The following is a 19,736-nucleotide window of genomic DNA, read 5'->3' as shown; positions in this document are numbered from 1 at the left end:
TCATTGATCATCTGTAGCAGTTACAGGTTAATCTTCAGCCAGGTAGAGGAACCTTCTAGAAATTAGTTTTGAAAGTGGTAGTGACAGCAGCTAAGCACAAAATTATTAACAGCAGACCACATATTACAGGTGATATAAGGGGTGGATCACACACTGTAATTCTGTTTTTTTCACAGGTTTTTCATTCAAGAAGACAAGCCCATAGTCTATCAATGTAGTAGATAAAAATGTAACGCATAAGGAGAAAGAATGCTATGTATTGAAAAGTGTGACTTTCATGCTGGATCAAAGCCTTTGTAGTCATCATAGACTATGATGGAAACACAGATTATTATCTAATTATGTGATTATTTTTGTGGAAATTCTTGTCTGCATGTCTGCAACTAAAACTCTAAAGCAAAAATAACCTCAAATTCTATCTTGGCAATTTTTTTTTATATGTATGATTGCTATTATTTTAAAAGCTTAATAATACACCTGTATTTTTCATGGGACAGATACCAGAACTAAAAGCAGGCAACATACTTCATGCATTCTTTTCAAAGTATCTCCTTCTCTTTCTTCCCATTTTCTCAGTGCTAATTTCCTGTCCTGGGCCTCTTTTATGTTTTCCTCTGACATAGGTGTTCTCAATGGGCATATATGTGTCTTGTTGACTATAAGCTAATGAGGGATGGTTAAAACAACTTTTTTTCTGTTGGGACAAAAAAAAGACTTTCACTGAAATAAATTGTTTAGAAGAAGAGATTTATTCTGTTTGAAATTGCCCATGAGAATATATGTTTGAAAAAGAAACAATATTTCCTATAGGAAATGCATCTTGAGGAAACCTATGAATAGGTAGGCATACTTTAAACTCATCATTTATTAATGCATAAACATCATATTAATGTTTCCTGTATAATTTAATAGCAAATTCTGAATAGCAAGTAATTCTGAATTTTCTTCATACAGTTATTAACGATAACGGAATTGCTGATGAGCACCTTAAATTACAGTGTCATTCACATAATAGTGTAAATCCGTTTTATTACTTAAGGACTTGAATAAGTTAAGTTTTTGATCTCATGAGCATTTTCAGTCACTAGGACATGATTTCACACAGTGGTAGTGATGAGTGACAATTAAGACTTAAAAGAGAAAAGAAACTAGTTCTTTTCTAACCTCTGCAAACAAACGACAAGTGTTATAGCTCCCTTTACCATAAAGCTTCTGAAATTTCTGAATGGGAGCTCGTCATGTGAGATATGAGAGCAATGAGTTTTATATTTCCATTTCTGTTAATTGGTTCTAATTACTTGAATATTCCAGCAAATCTCTGAGTCTCAGTGGAAGCAAAACTGTTGTAAAGCTCTGACCCACTTGGTCAGTTAAGACCTTACACATGTGTATCTTCCAGTGTAGAAAGCATTCAGGTTTTATTCTGCACTGCAAGAAAAACTTTCCCGAGTTCCTCACCAGGTTTTAGAATTGGAATTGAAGTTGGACTTGATTTGATGGGAATTGATTTTTCATCCCCCTATGGCCATTGAAGAAGCCTTCAGGTTGTCACTGTGCTGGACAGTGCAAAGGTTCAGTCACCCAAGAGGTTCATGACATAGGGCCAAAAGTCAAATATCACCTCCCTTCCTGTCCCAAACCTAACCAAAAGTGACTTTTTACACTAAATCTCATCTAAAATCAGTAAATCAGTAGAATCCTAAAGATTACTGCCTGACCGAAACTCTTTATAAGACCATTTTCTTCATCAGTAAGGTTTTTCTCATCCTTTAGAAAATTGGACCAAGACATTTCCAGTAAAAAGGTTAGTCAGATTACTTAGCATGTGCCTAGATCTAACTTTCCCCTGACAAAGTGTCAAACAAGTTGATTTGTTTAACAGATTCCTTTTTAAAACAGCCTTTGTACCACTTTTATGATAGTTCTTCTCTTTATATAATGTCTAAGTGCAATTCTAACCTTGATTGGCAAGGATGAAAATATTTTAAAATAAAATGTCACAAATTGTTCCCATAATCCATGCAGAGCTAAATTATTCATTAATGCTATCCTCAGAAAAAATGTAAACAGTATGTTCTATGATCTTACATCCTTGGAACTTGGTACTCCATTTTTCCCCACATTTTAGCACCTCCCAATGGTTCTTACATTCATTCCTTTCAGAAGATCTAAAAGAAGTAATTGTGTGGGTTGTCTGTTTTCTGTAGTGCAATAAGCAAATAGAAGCTCTCCTAATCAGTAAGGTTTTAAGTCATACACAATTCATTTATTTGGGGAAGCTAACCAGAGATTAATGCAATTCCGCACCATGACGACTTTTTTCCTTCAACCTGAAGTATAAACTGCCTTTAAAATGCAGAGTTCTGTATTTAAATGTAGTAAACTTCAGTAACATTGCAGCATCTATTTTTTTCAACCTTTTCCTCTTTTGAGCTAACATACTGTTGGAGATAGTCAGTGTAATTATTCTCCTGCTGGGAACAGGTATCCTGCACTTCTCAGAAGAAATAAAAATGTCATCAGTAAGAATATACTTCTATTACAGTAATTTACTGTCTCTATTCTAATAACACTGAGAAATCCAACAGCACCAAGGCTCAGATATGCTGCCTGCCATACTGATGAATAGGTTAACAAGATCCCTGTCTTGTATTTGCACACGTATATACATATAATCCGGAACCCGACTAGGCCTTTTTCATAGATGAATTGGGAATATATATTATATATTGATCTAAAAAATAAATATTAAAAACTGTAACTAAATTTAGCCACCTTAAGTCAACACCACAGACATCTACAGGCATGTGTGACCTATGCTGGCAGAAAACATACTTTGTGCTAAGGAATAGTTTCATAATCAAGCTGCTGAATATCCCAAATCTGTTTCTCCTGGTATCAGAAATATTATTGTCCTACAATATCCACCAGTAATTATTCACAACAATATCCATAAAGCCATCTAGGTACCTTAAATACAAGCAGATTTTGTTTGGCACATCGAAACAAACAAGCGAAAAATTCTAAAAAGCAGAGAATAGATTTTATGTATATATATATGCATATTGGATATGCATATGCTGTATAAAGCTGTGGTTCCATATGCTATACTTGGGAAAGATAAACTGTTTTACAGCCATGCCATAATGAATACTGTATTAAGCAGAGGAAAAAAAGAGAAAAAAACCACATACTTCTTTTTCAAACTGTGAGTATGGGTTTCTTTCTTCCTAACCTAAACTCTGCCTACTGTTTACAGCTGATGTCTGAAATGACACTCAGATGAGTATTCCTGTGTTAGCCAGCCCCCTTCTTCCTGTAGAAGAAACACTCCTGTTTTTAACCAAAGCTGCACGTCATGACACATCAGTCTTGCGTTGCTTGTCAGTTGTCTTCTTCACCCTCTCTCAGGTGTCATTGCAAGAGCTTTGGTATTGTCTTCAACTGCTCCCTTTCCAAATAATATTCATTGCCTTTATGTTTCATTTAATAATTGAAGTCTATGAAAGTATACCTAGACAAACTGAGAATTGTCTCCAACCAAACCTTGTAGCTTTGTGAGTTAAATCATCCAAGACAAGAAGAGACTGGAAATGAGTTTAGGCCACAAAGTTGCAAAGATTTATGTATGTGCTAACCTGAAGCTCTGTGAATAGTCCTGTTGACTTCAGAGAGATTACTTATAGTCCATGAAGTCCATCTGCGTAAGTGATTGCGAAATTGAAACCTTAGATAGACTGTAATTGGATTTTGAAAAAGGCTCAGAAATTGAATACACAGCTATAAATCACATGTCCTCGAAGAGTTATAAATCACAAAAAAAGAATGTTTGAAATATAATTATTTTTCTTAGTAGCTCAGCTGTATGTGGACTAATGAATAGAATAAGATTAATTTTAAATTATCACAGATCATTAAATGTAAAGTTCCTGAAGCATGCTGTATAAGTCAAAAGATATGAATCTTTGAAGGCACCCTTTTATTTACTTTCTTGTTACAACTCCAGCTACGATAAGTGAATTACCTGCATGACACAGAGAAAGGAAGTTTATCAAATATTAAAGCTGGGTGAAGATCAAACATATATCCTACAAATATGCCTAATAATTAGGATAGTAGCAGAATAAAATGAGTGCATTTATTACCAGCCATATTGTGCCGGATATTTGGAGAGGACGCGTACTTTGTTTTAATTAGCCGTCTCTTTCACTGGGTTGCTTGGCCAAAGCCTCCTGATAAAGAAAAAAAATTGTAGCCATTGGTCAAAATGCTTGTAACAAATCTTGTTTTAAATTGAAGCTATTTATTCAGAAACCAATCTACTACTGCAGCAGTAATCAATGTGTTTTCCCTTGGAGTAGAACTGTTCCTGTGCTACAGGAGGACTATTGTTAATTGCCTGTAACTAAATGATTGCTGTGCTTCTGGATGTAACTCCCTGGCATTCGCTCATTTGTTGTGTTTAACAGAATGCCTGTCCCCCTATGGGTTAGCCGAGTAATTTTCCTCTACTATTTTCTACATTCAGCCTCAGCTCCTTAAGGAGGGCCAGGTCTGTAATTTAAGCAACGTAACACAGAGGCTAAATAGCTTTTAAAAGGTTTGCACTTTTCTTCTCTCCCCTCTGATGTGGAATTGTGCTGAAATTGAATCTTTTTTAGCGTGGAGCCACTACAGAAAACTTGAATTTCAGCAGGAAAAACAGATCACACTTCAAACAGACTGTAATGCCTGCTGCAGCATCTGTACTCAAATCGCAATGCAAAAGGCAGAATAAGGCAGCAGAAAAAATTGTTACTGTGAAGGTAGCCTTACACTCTAACCTTGCCGTTACACTTTAACTTAGCTTTCACAGTCACTGCATCTCTGTTGACATACACTTCACCAACACCCTCGGCCTCGCAGAGCACCTTTCAGGAGTAACCCCTCCTACGAAGGAGCCAGACGCGCCCTCCCCAATTCACATTGGGAAAACCGAGGCACAGAAATGTGAAACGGCTTCAGTCACCCGAGGGGCCGACAGCAGAGGCGGGACCAAGCCTTCCGCTCCTCACACCCTCAGCTCAGCGCAACACAGGGTAACACTGTTCACAAAATCCCTGCGGCAGCTCAAAGCCAGCCAGTGCCCCCGCGGGGCACGCCTTAGCATCCCGCAGAAACACTAACTCAAGGCCTGAAAGCAATCAGCTTGGCGTGGCGCCCTGCCCAGGCCGATCTGTCCCGCCTTCCATGGCGGCTGTCCCACGTCCAGCGCTTTGGGGGTTAGCTCATGCATTTGCAGAGCGGGGTGTAAGGATGCAGCAGTCTAGCGGGCTGGTCTCTGCTCCTCTCTGCCTCCGGACCCTGACAAATAGCGCCCAAGACAGAGGGTGAACGTGTGCTGACAGGCGCTGTCCAGCCTGGAGGAAAATACAAGCTTGCTATGCTAGATGGATAGAGCATGAAACTTACCTTGCAAACAAATCTGTTTAAGAAAGAACCACCTTATCCTTGTGCTCATAAGTGATCACGATGGGCTTGGCAGCAGCACATAAAAAGGCAATTTCTAATACGTTTCAGGCTGACTTAGAGAATTTTGCTGTTTGCTTTGGTTGCCTAATCTAGGGCAGTTTCGTGTGTGTTCAGATAGACTTTATTGAAGCAAAAATATAGGCATAATCTTGAATTATTTCTCGGGTGAAAAGATAACTAAGAGGGACTCTTTGAGGGCAAAAGCGGTGCAGTGCATTAGTGTGATTTCATGCAGAGTGACAGAGAACAGCTGACTACCTGCAGTTATTTTTTCCATTTAATCTCAAAATCATTAATTTAGGAAAAACTTTTGTTTTCCAGTTGTAAAGTTTTTCCTTGCCTTTAATGAGTCATAACAGCAGGCACATAAATAGAGAATTCCGTTCCTAGCAACCCAAAATATTAAAGCCTTTCTTCTAGTTACCATTGAACAGCTGCATCACCTGTAGTACAAAATGATAAACAGGGTATAGTAAGCCAGTGCAGAGTAATTTCCATTTCCATTTATATTCTAAAATACTGTATAACTTGTCTATGCAAACAATTTTTTGTTGGGTGTTTTTAATAACATTCCCATCTCCGGACCAGAAAATTATTGAAAGTCTGAAATAACCATGCCGGTCTTAAAAATATCTAACACAAAGGAGTTTCCAGCACAGTTTTGGAGAGAATGACATGGAATATAAATGCCTTTTTATTTTATTTTATTACACTTTTAGTGTCTTCTAGAGAGCAATGAAATCTTCTTACAGATACCTCAAAATAATAAAAAAAGTGTGATTCTCAGTAGACGCAGTCAAAATAAATGGAATTGTCACTTTTTCCTCTAACCTTTTATTTCTCTAATTGAATTGTATTGTGTTGGAGTAACATATCTACATAACCACACACGCACAAAAAAAGGTGACTTCAGGGCTACCCTGCTTCACTCAGACAGAAGCTGCCCACTGGAAGAGGATACTGTGAAAATAACACGGAACTGAGCTTTATTCAGCACAGATTTTTATGAAGCAAACTGTATATCTTGGATTTCCAAGATTTGATTTCTTGGCATTCCTCAATGCTGAGTGATACTGGAGAAGTATGGGTGGTCTTAAGATATGCCATTTGTTACTCATTTCAAATTGCAACATTGTTAGTAACGCTCTTCCTCCTCCCACTCTTCTTTTTTAACAATGCCAGTTTTCAGTCAATAAGCAAATGAAAAGTAACAACAAAATGGATGCCATGTAACCGTGTGAGCTTCCTTAGGCATGCAATGGTTAAGATTGGGGCAGGGGAGGAGGTGGGTGGTGAAAGTCCATGATAGCATATTACTTGTGCACTGATAAGTGGCCCCTCTGAGGATACTGCTGGTGGTAGAGGGCTGTGGCCACATTTGGCCAGAGTCCCTGTCCTCAGGATCTCAATCCATCATGTGAGTCTTCAGTGGCAGAGTGCAGCAAAGACACCAGGGGGTCACGGTCTGAATGGGAATGTCAGCATGGACAAATTGGGATGGTTTGCTGTGGCTACACATAAGCCAATCCCACTGGGGGAAAGGGGAGAATAAAGATGAACTGCAGACTGTTGGGAAACTGTGTCAAAAATATAACATAACTGAGATATGAGGCTGTGGGATTCCTTGGATAATTTGTCTTCACATCTCTCAAGTTTTGGGGTTTTTAAAAAATTTTTATTTTTATTTTGAAAAAAAAAAAATCAAATCCTTAGTGTAATCTTATCCAGTAAACTGAAACTCATCTAATTTTTGTGTGGAATAAGGGAGGAGCTGTGTTGCATTATAGTCCCCAAAAAAGAAACATTCACCTCTGCTTTCATTGTAAGTGAAATGTCAACATTTATCTGTGTAAAGCAAACTGTGATCTATCTACAGAGAGAGAGAAGGAAGAGAGTTATCAAATATCTCTTATATGTATGCACATACTCATACAAACACACACACACATGCCCAGCAATTGTTATTTTTTTAAATGAGCAATTCAGATGGTGTACTAGAGGAAAAACTATTTTATTAAAGGAAAAAAAATCTATTAATTAGGTGTTTCTTCAAGGGCCCTATAACGAAAGAAATACATAAATAACCCATCAGTCATTATTTTATTTTAATGTTTAACATAAGTGCGAGGTCTGCTGCTAATCTTTCTCTGGTTTGGAATGTGGTTGTTATTGCGTTTTGTAATTCTTTGCAGAGCTGATGTACACAGTTGAGCTTGCTGGTGGGCTTGGTGCTATTCTGCTGCTGCTTGTTTGTTTAGTGACTATCTACAAGTGTTACAAGATAGAGATTATGCTCTTCTACAGGAATCATTTTGGAGCTGAAGAACTAGATGGAGGTAAGGCAGCTTCTTAGTACGTTTCCTACTTTCTAAATATGCCTGTCTTTTATTTCTCTCCACCAAGGCCCAAATTTCACTTCAGTTCAGGATGCGTTAACAACTGCAATTTTTATTTCTCACTGCATTAGGCACTGACTTGAATATGCATTCCTCATACGGCACGTTAGCAGTAGTGATTGCTGTGCTGCTCTCTGGAGCTCCAGAAGACACCCATGTCTTTTAGATTTTTATTCCCAACACTGAATGTAAATTACCAACATTGATGCATTAAAGATTTTCACTTTCTGTCAGTACAGAAAGCCAGCTTCACTTCTCCATAAGCTAGGGAGTGTCTTCCCTAATTGTATTCACCAAATAGGTAGAGGTTGAAGTGAATCTCAATTTACTGCTTGTTTAAACTGATCAGTTTCAATAAGCTGTACTGAGTGTTTGGGAATGTACCCAGCAGTTCATTTTCTTGAGTTCATTTACTTAATCACTGAGAGAGTGGTAATGGTCATTAAAGTTGTTCTGTGATTCAAGGACACCCAGCCTAAACAAAAGTAATCCGGCTTGTGTCAAATGTATACATGCATTTCCTTTTCTTCTCTTTTTAAGCACTGAAGAAAAAGGTCGTCTTTGCCTCTAGCCCTACTAATCAAAACTGCTGTTGAACAGCAAACTGGGTTGAGCTGCAGGGTCTGATTAATTAGGTTTTGTTTCTTGGGTCAGAGTTCCTGATGTTTTGTGCTACCACTATGTCTTTGGTGACAGGACCTTCTTTTTTACTGAAATACTCGTAGAAGTTATTTTACAGTTCGAGGTAGTAGCCCGCGGGCAGAAGGCACTGTGACATATTAAAATAAATACGTACTGATAAGTGCTGGCCAAATCTGTCACTGTTAAGGGACAAGAGCGGCAGCAGAATTAGAGGTCCTTATATAAGCGAAAGGCTTCCATAATAAGATCATTAGGGAATGACCCACTTCTGCCTCCCATCTAAAAATGCACAAGGATTCAAAATAGAAAATGCTCAGAACAACAAGCCCAAGAACATTAGAACATTTTGTATCATTCTACTTTTACAAGATTTACAAAAAGGATGCTTTAATATAGCAGCTCAGTGGGGGAAAAAATCAGGTTATTCTATTTATTTTACAGAGGAGGAAACTGAGGCCCAGAGAGACTGTGACTCATGGAGGATTTTGGCAGACACCTTTTTTTTCAGGAGCTGAGATCCTTTCTTCTCCACAAAGCAGTCCCCAGTTTAAATAGGCATGCTTAATTGCATGAATTGTGTGAATTTAATAATAGTCATATTATATTATGCAGAAATAGACAGTTTAATTAATAATTGTTTAAATAGATGCAATTTAATGTTTTATCTCTCAGTATCAGTAATTCCTACTTTTACAGCTGTTTATAACATTTATTGTTATCTCAAATCCTTCCAATTCATTTGCAAACTTACTCTACCAGGTGTTACACGCTTGCCTCTCTCTCCTCCCATCCCAAACATTGGTCACCTGTGAACAACAATACTTCAATCACACATTTTAAACAACAAAAAAGGAATCTCTAGAGGATACTGTTCTGGGATTCAAAAGGAGGAAAATCAATATCCATTCAGTTTATCCTTCTGAGCAAAGTTCATTGTTAAAGAAGATAAAGCATGGATCCTCCTTAGATGATCAATGCAAACACTGATAGCTTGGGTGTTTAACCGCAGTAATATAAGAAGAAAAATACTACTTTCAGATTCTTGATGGAGACCTGTAGCTTCTACTGTATTCAATACACTAGCAATGTGGATAAAATCCATTGTGCCAATGAAGTTACTGCAGCTGGACTTTTTACTCTTGTCTCTTTCACTTACGTTCTTGCAAAAGCAAGAAGACAGAGAGAAAATGTCCTACGGAAGACCAAACCACAGCTTGTGCAGAAATAAATTGCAGACATACATTCAAAGCCTTTCCTTTGGCTTAGTTTGTTACTGACAGACACAAAATGCTGAGCTCTAAAATCTTCTAGCCGCACCTCCTGCAGTGCAACAGCAGAGCGCCCACGTGCTATTCATAATTTACACCATGTTCTGTCATACTTCGGGACAGCATGTAGATAAGCAAACATCAAAATATCACAGGCTTTTTTTGTATGCACTATATTGTACCCAGAGAGGATTTGAAACACTTTAAAAGTGAGGTCCAATTAATATTTTCAGTTGAAAATCTTTTTTAAAATTCAACGCTTCATTTCTTCCCTGATCAGAAAACAAGCCCTTCAGGATGTCAAATCTCATCACAATTCCTCTTTCCTTTCCAATCCTTAGACGCATCACTTTTTCTCAGGCTAACATATGCATTTCTGTGGGAGGCATGGGTAAATTATGAGAAATATTTGAAAACAAAGTATTTAACCCTTACAGCTACTGCAACTTAATTTATTGCTTTCTGTAGGGGTACTGCAGATTAAGCAAGTGATCACAGCTGCTGATTCCTCATTTCTCTAATTTGCAGCTTTGAATTTCCCATCTTCTCACTCATCCTGGGGACTAGACTCTCCTTCTGTTTTTTCCTCTCTCCTGCAAACACTTTAGCTCAGTCTTGCCATTATTGTCTCCTGGGAACGGGCATTGAAGACCCCTTTTTTGTTTTCATGGTTAATTCCCTGCCTTTCCTACTAAATTGGAATATAATCAAATCCATCTCACATTTTACCACTTTTTCTCCCACTCTGTGCCCGTGCTTTCCAGCCACCTGGGAGCTCCACACCGGGGGACTGCGTGAGGGACACCGCGTTGTGTCCTTCGGCGTGCAGCAACGTGACGTGCCGGTGTTGAGTCAGGGGTCTTCACTGTGAACGTCTGACAGATCCCCCTGGAGCTGGAGCTCAGGGGCAAGAAAAACACTCTGACCCTCCGTAAAGCAGTAGTTTTCTCACCTGCAGGTGTTTGGCATGACCTTGTCTCTCGGAGATATAACTCACCCCTACCAGTTTGGTGGTCAGAAACTCCTAAATCTGTTTAAGTGGAGAATTTCACGTACACGATGAAGATGATACTTTGAAGTGCTATGCAAACAAAGAAATGCCCATATTATTCTGAAAACAACAAGATTTTCAGAAATAGATACTTCACTGGGAACTTCTGAGGCCTGATCATTGTTAAATGTCATGCAAACTTTTTAGATTTGCAGCTCTAAACTTAAAAACGTATTTTAAAAAGCCTTGTCCATAAAGTACACTTTAAGGACTAATACATTATTAGTGAAAACCACTTTTAGAAGTGATGATTTATTCTGTTTTGCTGTACACTGAGCTCCAACGCAAAAGATTTTATACCACGTTCATCCTCTGAGGAATGTTTTAGCAGTTACTGTTCACGTATTTTTATTTTCCAAGGATCTTCTCTTGCTGCCTTTCCCAGTTTTTAAATGATTTGATGAACAACTAAGTGTCGTACTTTAACTAACAGAGAAGAGTAAAAATGCAAGTAAACATTTACGTGATCAACACATGCCCTGACTTCTTTCTACCTTGCACTCTGTGACTTTAAAAGGTTATTTGTATCAGAAGAGATATTACCACTGTATAGAAATCTGCTCTTTGTCTACATATAAGCTGACTTCCAGGCCCCCTAAAATCTATGGAAATTTTCCCAAGATTTTACCTGGCACAACTTTCTCCTTTGTGAGACTGCTCCTGCTCATCAAATCCTGCAAGGGTCCGTCCCCGGGCACGACAGCCACAGCGGACACAGCGAGGGTGGAGAGGGGAGTCAGACCACTTCTCTAAGCAGCACCATTTATGATGCTGCCTTAAGGTGGCCAGGAGGCTCAAAGGCACCAAAAGAGCTATTTTCAATTTTTTCTTGCCATTTCAAGACCTCGGAGTTTCCAGGTCTCAGATGTCTGTATGCCAGCTTTAAGGTATACTAAGGATAAATCCAGAAGTCTACGGATGACAGGCTGAAACCCATCGGACATGGTCAGATAGGCAAAATTACTCAAAATCATGAACTTATATATGTGTTTACATTCCCGATTCCAGTTTCAGAGAAAAGACTATATGGTACAGTTAGTGGTAGAAACAGTCTGCAGGCACCAGCTCCTACTATTACCTGGGTATATTAGTAACCATTTAAATTGGTGGAGGTTTTTGTATGTAGAAATTAATAAGCAAGGGGTGAACACTATCATAAAAAAGAAGAAATTTTACATTAAAAAGCTGGCATTAAAATTTGTAAGAATAGAAAAGTAGCAATTAAAGAGCAAGTCTGAACAAATGTGCTGTAGTTATCTAACAAAATTTACATAAATTTCCTTTCTCACAGCTAAGCTGATAAGAAGTCAAGCTTTAGGCTCAAGAACAAAAAAAAAAAACTGTAGGCAACTGATAACTAGAAAGTGAGAGCTTTGCTTAGCAGCTGATACGATGGCCTTCACAACGACCCTTGGTGCTTTAGGTCCCATCAGCTGTTTCTACAATGTCGGACAGGAGCTCTCTGTCGTGTCCTCGATCTTATTCTCAGCTTTCCTTGCCAATTCACCTCGGTGAATTGAGGGGAAGAGACAGCCTCTGTGCAGCGGGGGTGCAGGCAGGGAAGGCACCTGGGAGCCAGAGCCAGGGGAGTTCCTCTAGGTTTCACTTTCAGTTCTGCAGGTTGCTGCTTTTCTTTTCCTCCCCCACATCGCTGAAATAAAACAGAATGCTCCCAACGTGATTAAAATGTGTCACTGCTGATCTCTCCAAATTCAGGAAATCTTGTCTGGATTTGGTACATAACATCTATAGTGGCTGTTTCTTAGCTGCGCTGGTTGCACTTTCTTAAGAGATGAGTTTCTACTGCTTGCTGAGGGGAAGCAAATCAATGCTCAAATTAGGAGATTGATGAAACAGTTTCTGCTTTGAAGCCTCTGTTGCACCTGGGAGTCCTTAGGTAATGATGATTTTTGTCCTTACTATTATTTAGCTGCAAAAGACTAGCAGCGTTCATGGACAGACCTATGGGATTACCCAGATAATATCTTATTAACTGTACAAGACAAGAGCAGGTAAGATATACTTCTTAGTGGTTTCATGGGTTTCTTCCCAGTAAACCTCTTATGCAGCAAGGAAAGGCAACGCTTTGAGGTGCTTAATGTTTCAGTGTGACTTAGTTGCTAAATTTCAAATATAACTTTTACCAATGCTTTAGGCACTGCCAAAGCACTTGTGTTAATGATTATGCTATGCAGCTATAGCTAGGCTGAAATTACTGCTGAAGTTAGTGACTTTACAATTACAAAATCTTCCCTGGGGACCCATACAATAAGTTTGCAACAGCAGCCTCACCACTGCATATGTATTCTTATTGGCTATTGGCAAATTGTGGCAATAAGAAATCGTGCTCTATGATTATCAATTTCAAATTCTATTAAAATCATCTTTAGAAAAACGCAGCTTTCATCTTTCTAAATATTACTGGTTACAAAAACGGGATTTTCCTCTTATTTAATTACAATTTTATTGTTGGAGAACTGCTTCTCTTAACTCTTCTTGTTTATGCTATTTATTTACAACTGAAATGTAATTCAAACAATAAAATCTCAATTTATGTTTCCACTGAATATGGGATTTTTTAGATTCTGTTCTTGAAACTTACTAATTCAAAGAAAAATTCCTGCTTTTTTCTCTCTTCCTATTTTATAGCATCTAAAGTACCTGTGTTTTATATATATATATACACAAAATAACAATATCACCAAGAACATCTTTAAATTCCAAACTAAAAGATTGTTATAGGTTAGAAAGTCCAGATGTAAAGTAGAAAAAAAAAAGACTACCATATATAATTCAATGAAGACTGAGATATCTCCTGTTCCTCAACCAGCAGCTCTGTTCTAAGCTTTGAAGTTGTTTTATCAAAGGCCAAAGCACATTGCAGATTTTCGAGGTAGGTGAGATGAATGCAGCATATTGACATCTGATTTCAAGAATCTTAGATTGAAAGCCTATTTCCAAGCCATTTCTCCCTTGAGTTTTTTTTAGATCTATAATGACTTACTTAACTTTTTGCTGCTTTTGCGTAGATCAAGGCTGTCTTAGCTCCAGTTTGCAAAATACTTAACTCAATGATAAGATACAAGTACTGTCACTGAGATCAACAGAACTAAGGAATAAAATAAAATCAAGCATGTATTTTATACAGGTAACTAGTTGCTTTGTTGAATTAGGACCATAATAAGAGCATCACTTCTTGACACTCTTTATTTAAGAAACTTCCTTAGTATAAAAAAAAAAATATTCTTCCATTTTCAGAGTTTATGTGACATTCTTTATTAGTGCCTCTTCCTACTTTCTCCTTTTTTAAATAGTATCTAGTTTCTTCCCGTCTTTCATAGATAACTACTATGCTATGCTGTATTTCCAGTTAGGTAGTTACCATTCAGTCTTTCAATATCTACTAATAATACATTTTTTCTTAGTGTGGTGTTTGACCTGCAAATAATTCATAGCAACCAAGAGAAAAATTTCTGTCACCATCTTTTAACTTTTGTAGTTTTTTAATATTCTGAAACTCTTATAAGGACTTTTGAGTTTTCATATCTGTCAAGAGCAACTTCTAAGATTAATGTTTCATCAGTTTTTTATATTGAAAATAGAATGTCTTCAGTAGTAGAAATAAATTTAAACTTCTGTGTTAATGAGAATGAATGAGAAACGTTTGAGATGCACTCTTCATTTAGTTAGGAATACAAAATCAGACTAAGAGAAAAAATAAACTTTAATAATAGGTTATTCAATTTAAATAAGTAATATTCTATATTATGTATCTATCAATGACAAATTTTATCTGTAATTATAGAAAACCAGGGAAAATATAGCTTACAGAGAGAATTTATTTTACACTTGAAATCATGTCATTGCATGATTTTTTTGCTGAATTTTTATCTGCTGGGAATCACTCCTCATTTTCAAGAAATGTCAAATGCAGCATTGATATCTTGGGATTTTCATAAATGTTCTTATAAAATCAACCTTAAAATTGGTATTTCTTTTATTTTTTCATGTTCTTTAGATTTCCAAAATTCAGTATGACTTAATGGGGAAAAAAAAAAGGGGGGGGGGAAGGGAAAAAGAAACACATGTCCATTGCTTTAATATTTTTATAAATGTGCCCATTAGGGACAAAAGACCTTTTTTTTTTCTGGTCTATGGTGTGCTGAGAATACTTCAGAATCTATTTAGAATTTATTACATTTCTCTAACCTCTTGCCCAGTGTTGCATTTACAAAACCTCCCTCTAATTCACTATTACCCACTCTGCACAAGGATATGAACTATCATTAAGAATGCTACACTTAACAAATACTTTGCCACGGAAAAAGCTAGTGTTGGTAGTTCTTAATTTTTATTAACATTAAAAGGGCATGACATTTAAAAATAAAAGAAAATGTTAAGATGAGCTTCATGAGCAACAGTAAATAGCATAAGAATAGTATAAGCATTTTGAAAGACTTAGGATTTGGGCATTTTACTCAACTAAGCATTTAAATTACATTTTTCATTACGTTAAGGGTGATAACACTATTGCAATGTGTACCTTAAATGTGGCCCCACAAATAATGAAACAAATACAGATTGTGAAATGGCATAGTCATTATAATTTTAAAGCAACTACAGTCTCTGGGAAATTTTGAAAGCCCAGTACTTTCCTGAACACAGTACGTTTTTTAAAGAAGGAAGCCTCCTGCATCGGCTTGACTCCAACTACCTGCAGCACTGGGAAGATCCTGTCTGTCATTTCTAAGAACCCCACTTGAAATCCTGAAACTCCTAGTTAAATCAGTGCATTGCTCCTAGACTCCAGTAATGAGTATCTGAGTCTTTACTAGGCTGGCATGTGCTCTGGTGAAGGAGGGGACTCAGCTGTCCAGTTCCCTATTGATACAGAAATGGAAGATCTGCCGAAGCCAGACGTGTTGCCAGCTACACCTAGCTGTGGAGCAGCCTGCATGTGGTCAGCTACCTTCAGCACACTGAATGTTTCTGAAGGCACTGCTAATTACTCTGGAGGATTTCAGGATGCACAGAGGCATGGGTTGACCCTGGTGTCTAGGTCTTACACCTTCATTGTAATAAGATTCACTATGAAATATGACATTGTGGTATTTCTCTTTGTTTTGCTCTATTAATCTGTCTCGTGTTAAAACATATCATGCCAGCTGAAAATCAGAGTTTGTCATCTGCTTGAACATGGCTGACAAGAAAAACCTGACTCTGTGAAGGTTTTTTTTTTAATTTTTAATTTTTCATCCATATAGGTTTTTTTTCTATCCCCCATTAGCAGAAATATCTGCAATGTTTAAGGTTTAATAAACCCTCAAAGACCTAAACTGCTGGCTTCTTGGAGTGCAACATGGAAATCATTAGAAAACATGTATATCTATAATACAAATTCAAAGTTGAATCTGTTTGCTGGTCCCTACAGAAGAGGAAGTTTTATCTATCTTTCTGTAGGCACCAGCTTACCATTTCTTCATGTATAGTTGTTAAAAGAGCATGCATACAGATGAGTTCTTAGATGTCTGACAGCAATTTACTTACCCAAAGATCCCATTTGCATGTGACAAAGTAGACGCATATAGAGTCTGGGTTTCATTTTATGCTTACATTGAGCCTTTAAGTGACTGCTGCTGAGCACATGCTTGGAATAACAAGCAGCATTTGCAACTTCATCCCCTAAAAGTTTATATCACTTCTGCTGGATTAACACTGTAGAAAGTTACAGGCGGTATGATAACATATTCTACATATTCTACATTTGGATGAGTACCAAAAGGAATGGACAGCATTAAAGAATGCGTGTTGCAATGAGGCAACAGTTGTATTGGCGGAAATCCTGGGTCACTAAATGAAGTAATATTTCCGTGTGTTATTAATGAAGCTGGGATTTCACCCTCAGTGTTTACCCCTAAGATCAATCTAAACAATTTTGTCAGACCTGTGGCTGAGCGCAGCTCCATGACCATTACTCAGTGTCCTTGCTTTCAACTCCATAGAACGGTTAAAATGATATGGCAAAGCTTGTACCTCACAGCCTGTTTTGACTAAAGTCTTACAGTACCAGTGGTTTTGGTCTGACTGAAACATTTGTGGGCTGAATGCATCATACCTTCAGCACAGGTTGTATTTGATCCCATTGTGATGAACTAATCCAGAGCTTCCACATGCTCTCATGGTTGTCTACAGTACAATAACAAAGAATTTTTTGCATCAGGTCTGGTTGAATTTGGCCATGCAACCTATTTAGGTTTTGTTTCAATATTTTCAATTAATGAATACAACAAAACTTCACAGAAATGGAGGCTGTTGAGTTGAAGAGCTCCATCCTAGTTGTATACTACTTGTAGGCAGCAGAAAGCAACTGCAAACCACATAACTGAAGAGGATTACTTGTCCACTCACAAAGAATGGGAAGAGGAAACTTATTACACCAAAATGTTTCAAAGTATTGCTGTTGCACGATCTTGTATGTCACACTCAGATGTGTTCACTAAATTAAAGGACAGCCATTACATAGTACAGCTCTCTAACATACAGAGAGGCAATGCAAGATGAACTTATTCTGATATGTTTCTAAAAAAAGAATCCTGAAATGGTTAAGGAAATAAGAGTGCTTTCAGGTACAAAAGTATAAGTAGATAATTGTTTTCAATCTCCATGGGAAAGAAAAAAGTTTCAGATTAAATGATCAACATCCCTGCTTTTGGTTATTAGCAGGTATTTTTCTTCCTAAATGTGGGAGGAAACAGGTAGTGAGTAACTATATTCCAGTTTATTGCTAATGCACAGGAGCCTGAGAAAAACAAATCTTTGAAATGGCATAATCTATATCTAAAGTCAAAGTGCAAGCAACAATCAATCACATTTTCATTCCGAGGATGCTTGGATAGAAGACTTAATTGTTTGCTGATGAAGGGAAATAAGGAAATTCTCATTTTAAAGAAAAGATTAGTTTGCCACCAGCTTCGTTTGTTTTGAATTTGGATTTTTGCCCTTTTAGATTCAACCAGTATCTGAACCTATTGCATAGCCAAATCTGTAATTATCATACTACATAATAATATAAGTAGTAAGATCGAGTCCTTTATGACTTGATTTGTGATTACGAGCAGATCAGGAATCTTCTGATGAAGTGTTTTTTCTTGGAAAAGGCAGATGTGCTGACACCAAATATTTTCATGGGAAAAATAGCTGTTCCAGTGAATGGTCAAGAAAACACAAAGCTGTGATGGACTTCCTGCATGCTTGCTGGGAGTCTGGGGACCCCTGGATGCGTTGCTCGGAGGAAGGCTTACATGGAAAACAGCCCTAGAGCAAAGCGCTAGAGAGCAAAACTGAGAGCCTCCTGCTTCCATGTGACATGGCCAAGCGACTGGCAAGATGCGAGCCCCAGCTCCCAGAGTTTGACTCTGCCATGAGATCTGGATGTCTGCAGGCTCCCATTTCTCCCTCTCAGTCCATTGGCACAGCACACTAAAAGATCAGAAATGTTCTTTAGAATGTAGGCATCGGTCCCACCCGTTACAAGCAGGAATAAGTGGGACCATTTAACTGGGAAGAACCTCACACAGAGACATTATTTACTGTGTGTTTAAATTCTTTCCTGGAGATGGGAGATTTCAACAATTTTACGAGTTCTCCCATTTTTCATTACAACTGAAATTCTACATTTTTTTACCATCCATAACAATTAGAGAAAATAGTAAATAATGCCATTGCTCTTTGATCACATCACAGAAAAGATCTGATGGCTGCATAGCTATCTGCCTGCTGTAGTTCTTAAAATATTTCACAGAGTTGGCAATGTAACCCAAATATTTTAATTAACTAAAAGCGGACTAATACATAAATATCATAGAAGTAAAACAAAGGCATATGTGATCATCCTAGGCATTTCACATTTTGCAAATTGTCTGCTCATGCCAGTATGTCAACCCATCAGATAACAAAATTACCACATAAGGTAATTCTGCTGTAAACTGAACTTTTTACTCTTCATCAAAGTAAGTTAAAAATAACTGACAGGTGGGGAGTATAATAGCTCAGGGAAACCACTGTGCTAATGCATCTAACAGTTTCCCAAACTGGACTACACATCTTGCTGGTTTGGAGTTTGAATAAATTCATGATTGCCTGAACCCATCTGTGTAGACATACCCTAGATCCTGGCTGTTCATAGCCCTTCAAATGCTATTAAAACTAGGGAAATAGGGTGGAAAGAAATGTTCCCTGCAATACAAGATAATGCAGTTGTAGTCAGTGGAAATGCTGGAGCCTCCATGGTATGAAAAATGTATATTTCAAATAAATACATTAGTGCAATATTTACATACACAAGAAAACAGTAGCATGTCATGAATAATTTTCCCTCTAAGTAAGAATGTGCAAACCATCTTAGACAATATTCTGAGCCTTTAAAACAGTTTGAACACTGTATTATTTCTTATTATTCATCCCTTTGAGAAATGATACATTCTCATCTTTACTCAAAGACTTTCAACAGAGCAACACTGCTCTCAAGCATGAACTATGGTTATGACCATTACTAAGGTGACGACAGAAAATGGCATTACCGCATCATCATTTTGTCGGTTGTCATAATTTCCCCATATATCTCTTGACCTCTCTGTGTGTTAACTTGGTTGGTGGGTTAACACTGTCCTATTGTAGAAACAAAAACCTGCTATGTAATCTCCCTCTATCTCATACTTGATCCATTCAGTGTTATTTAAAGGCATTGTCAAGGGCATTAGGTGCTTGTCTATTGTGAAGGCTCATGGTTTCACAAATAGTCCAGAGAAAAATAATGGAAGGAGTGAACCATAGAAGGCAGTGCTTCTCTTTTCTTATTTTTCTTTTTTA

At 37.6% G+C, this 19,736-nt stretch overlaps 1 protein-coding gene across 1 annotated transcript in view; it reads left to right on the top strand.

The window, feature by feature from the left end:
- Window positions 1–19,736, top strand: part of IL1RAPL1 (interleukin 1 receptor accessory protein like 1) — an 801,697-nt gene that overhangs the window by 777,216 nt on the left and 4,745 nt on the right. The window contains exon 9 of the mRNA XM_075174657.1: window positions 7,704–7,847. Coding sequence (XP_075030758.1) covers window positions 7,704–7,847 — 144 coding nt within the window. The remainder of the gene's footprint in view (window positions 1–7,703; window positions 7,848–19,736) is intronic.

Source organism: Calonectris borealis, chromosome 1, assembly GCF_964195595.1.
Source record: "Calonectris borealis chromosome 1, bCalBor7.hap1.2, whole genome shotgun sequence".
Taxonomy (NCBI): domain Eukaryota; kingdom Metazoa; phylum Chordata; class Aves; order Procellariiformes; family Procellariidae; genus Calonectris; species Calonectris borealis.
Note: the sequence above shows the minus strand (reverse complement) of the source record. Positions and strands in the feature narration are given on the sequence as shown.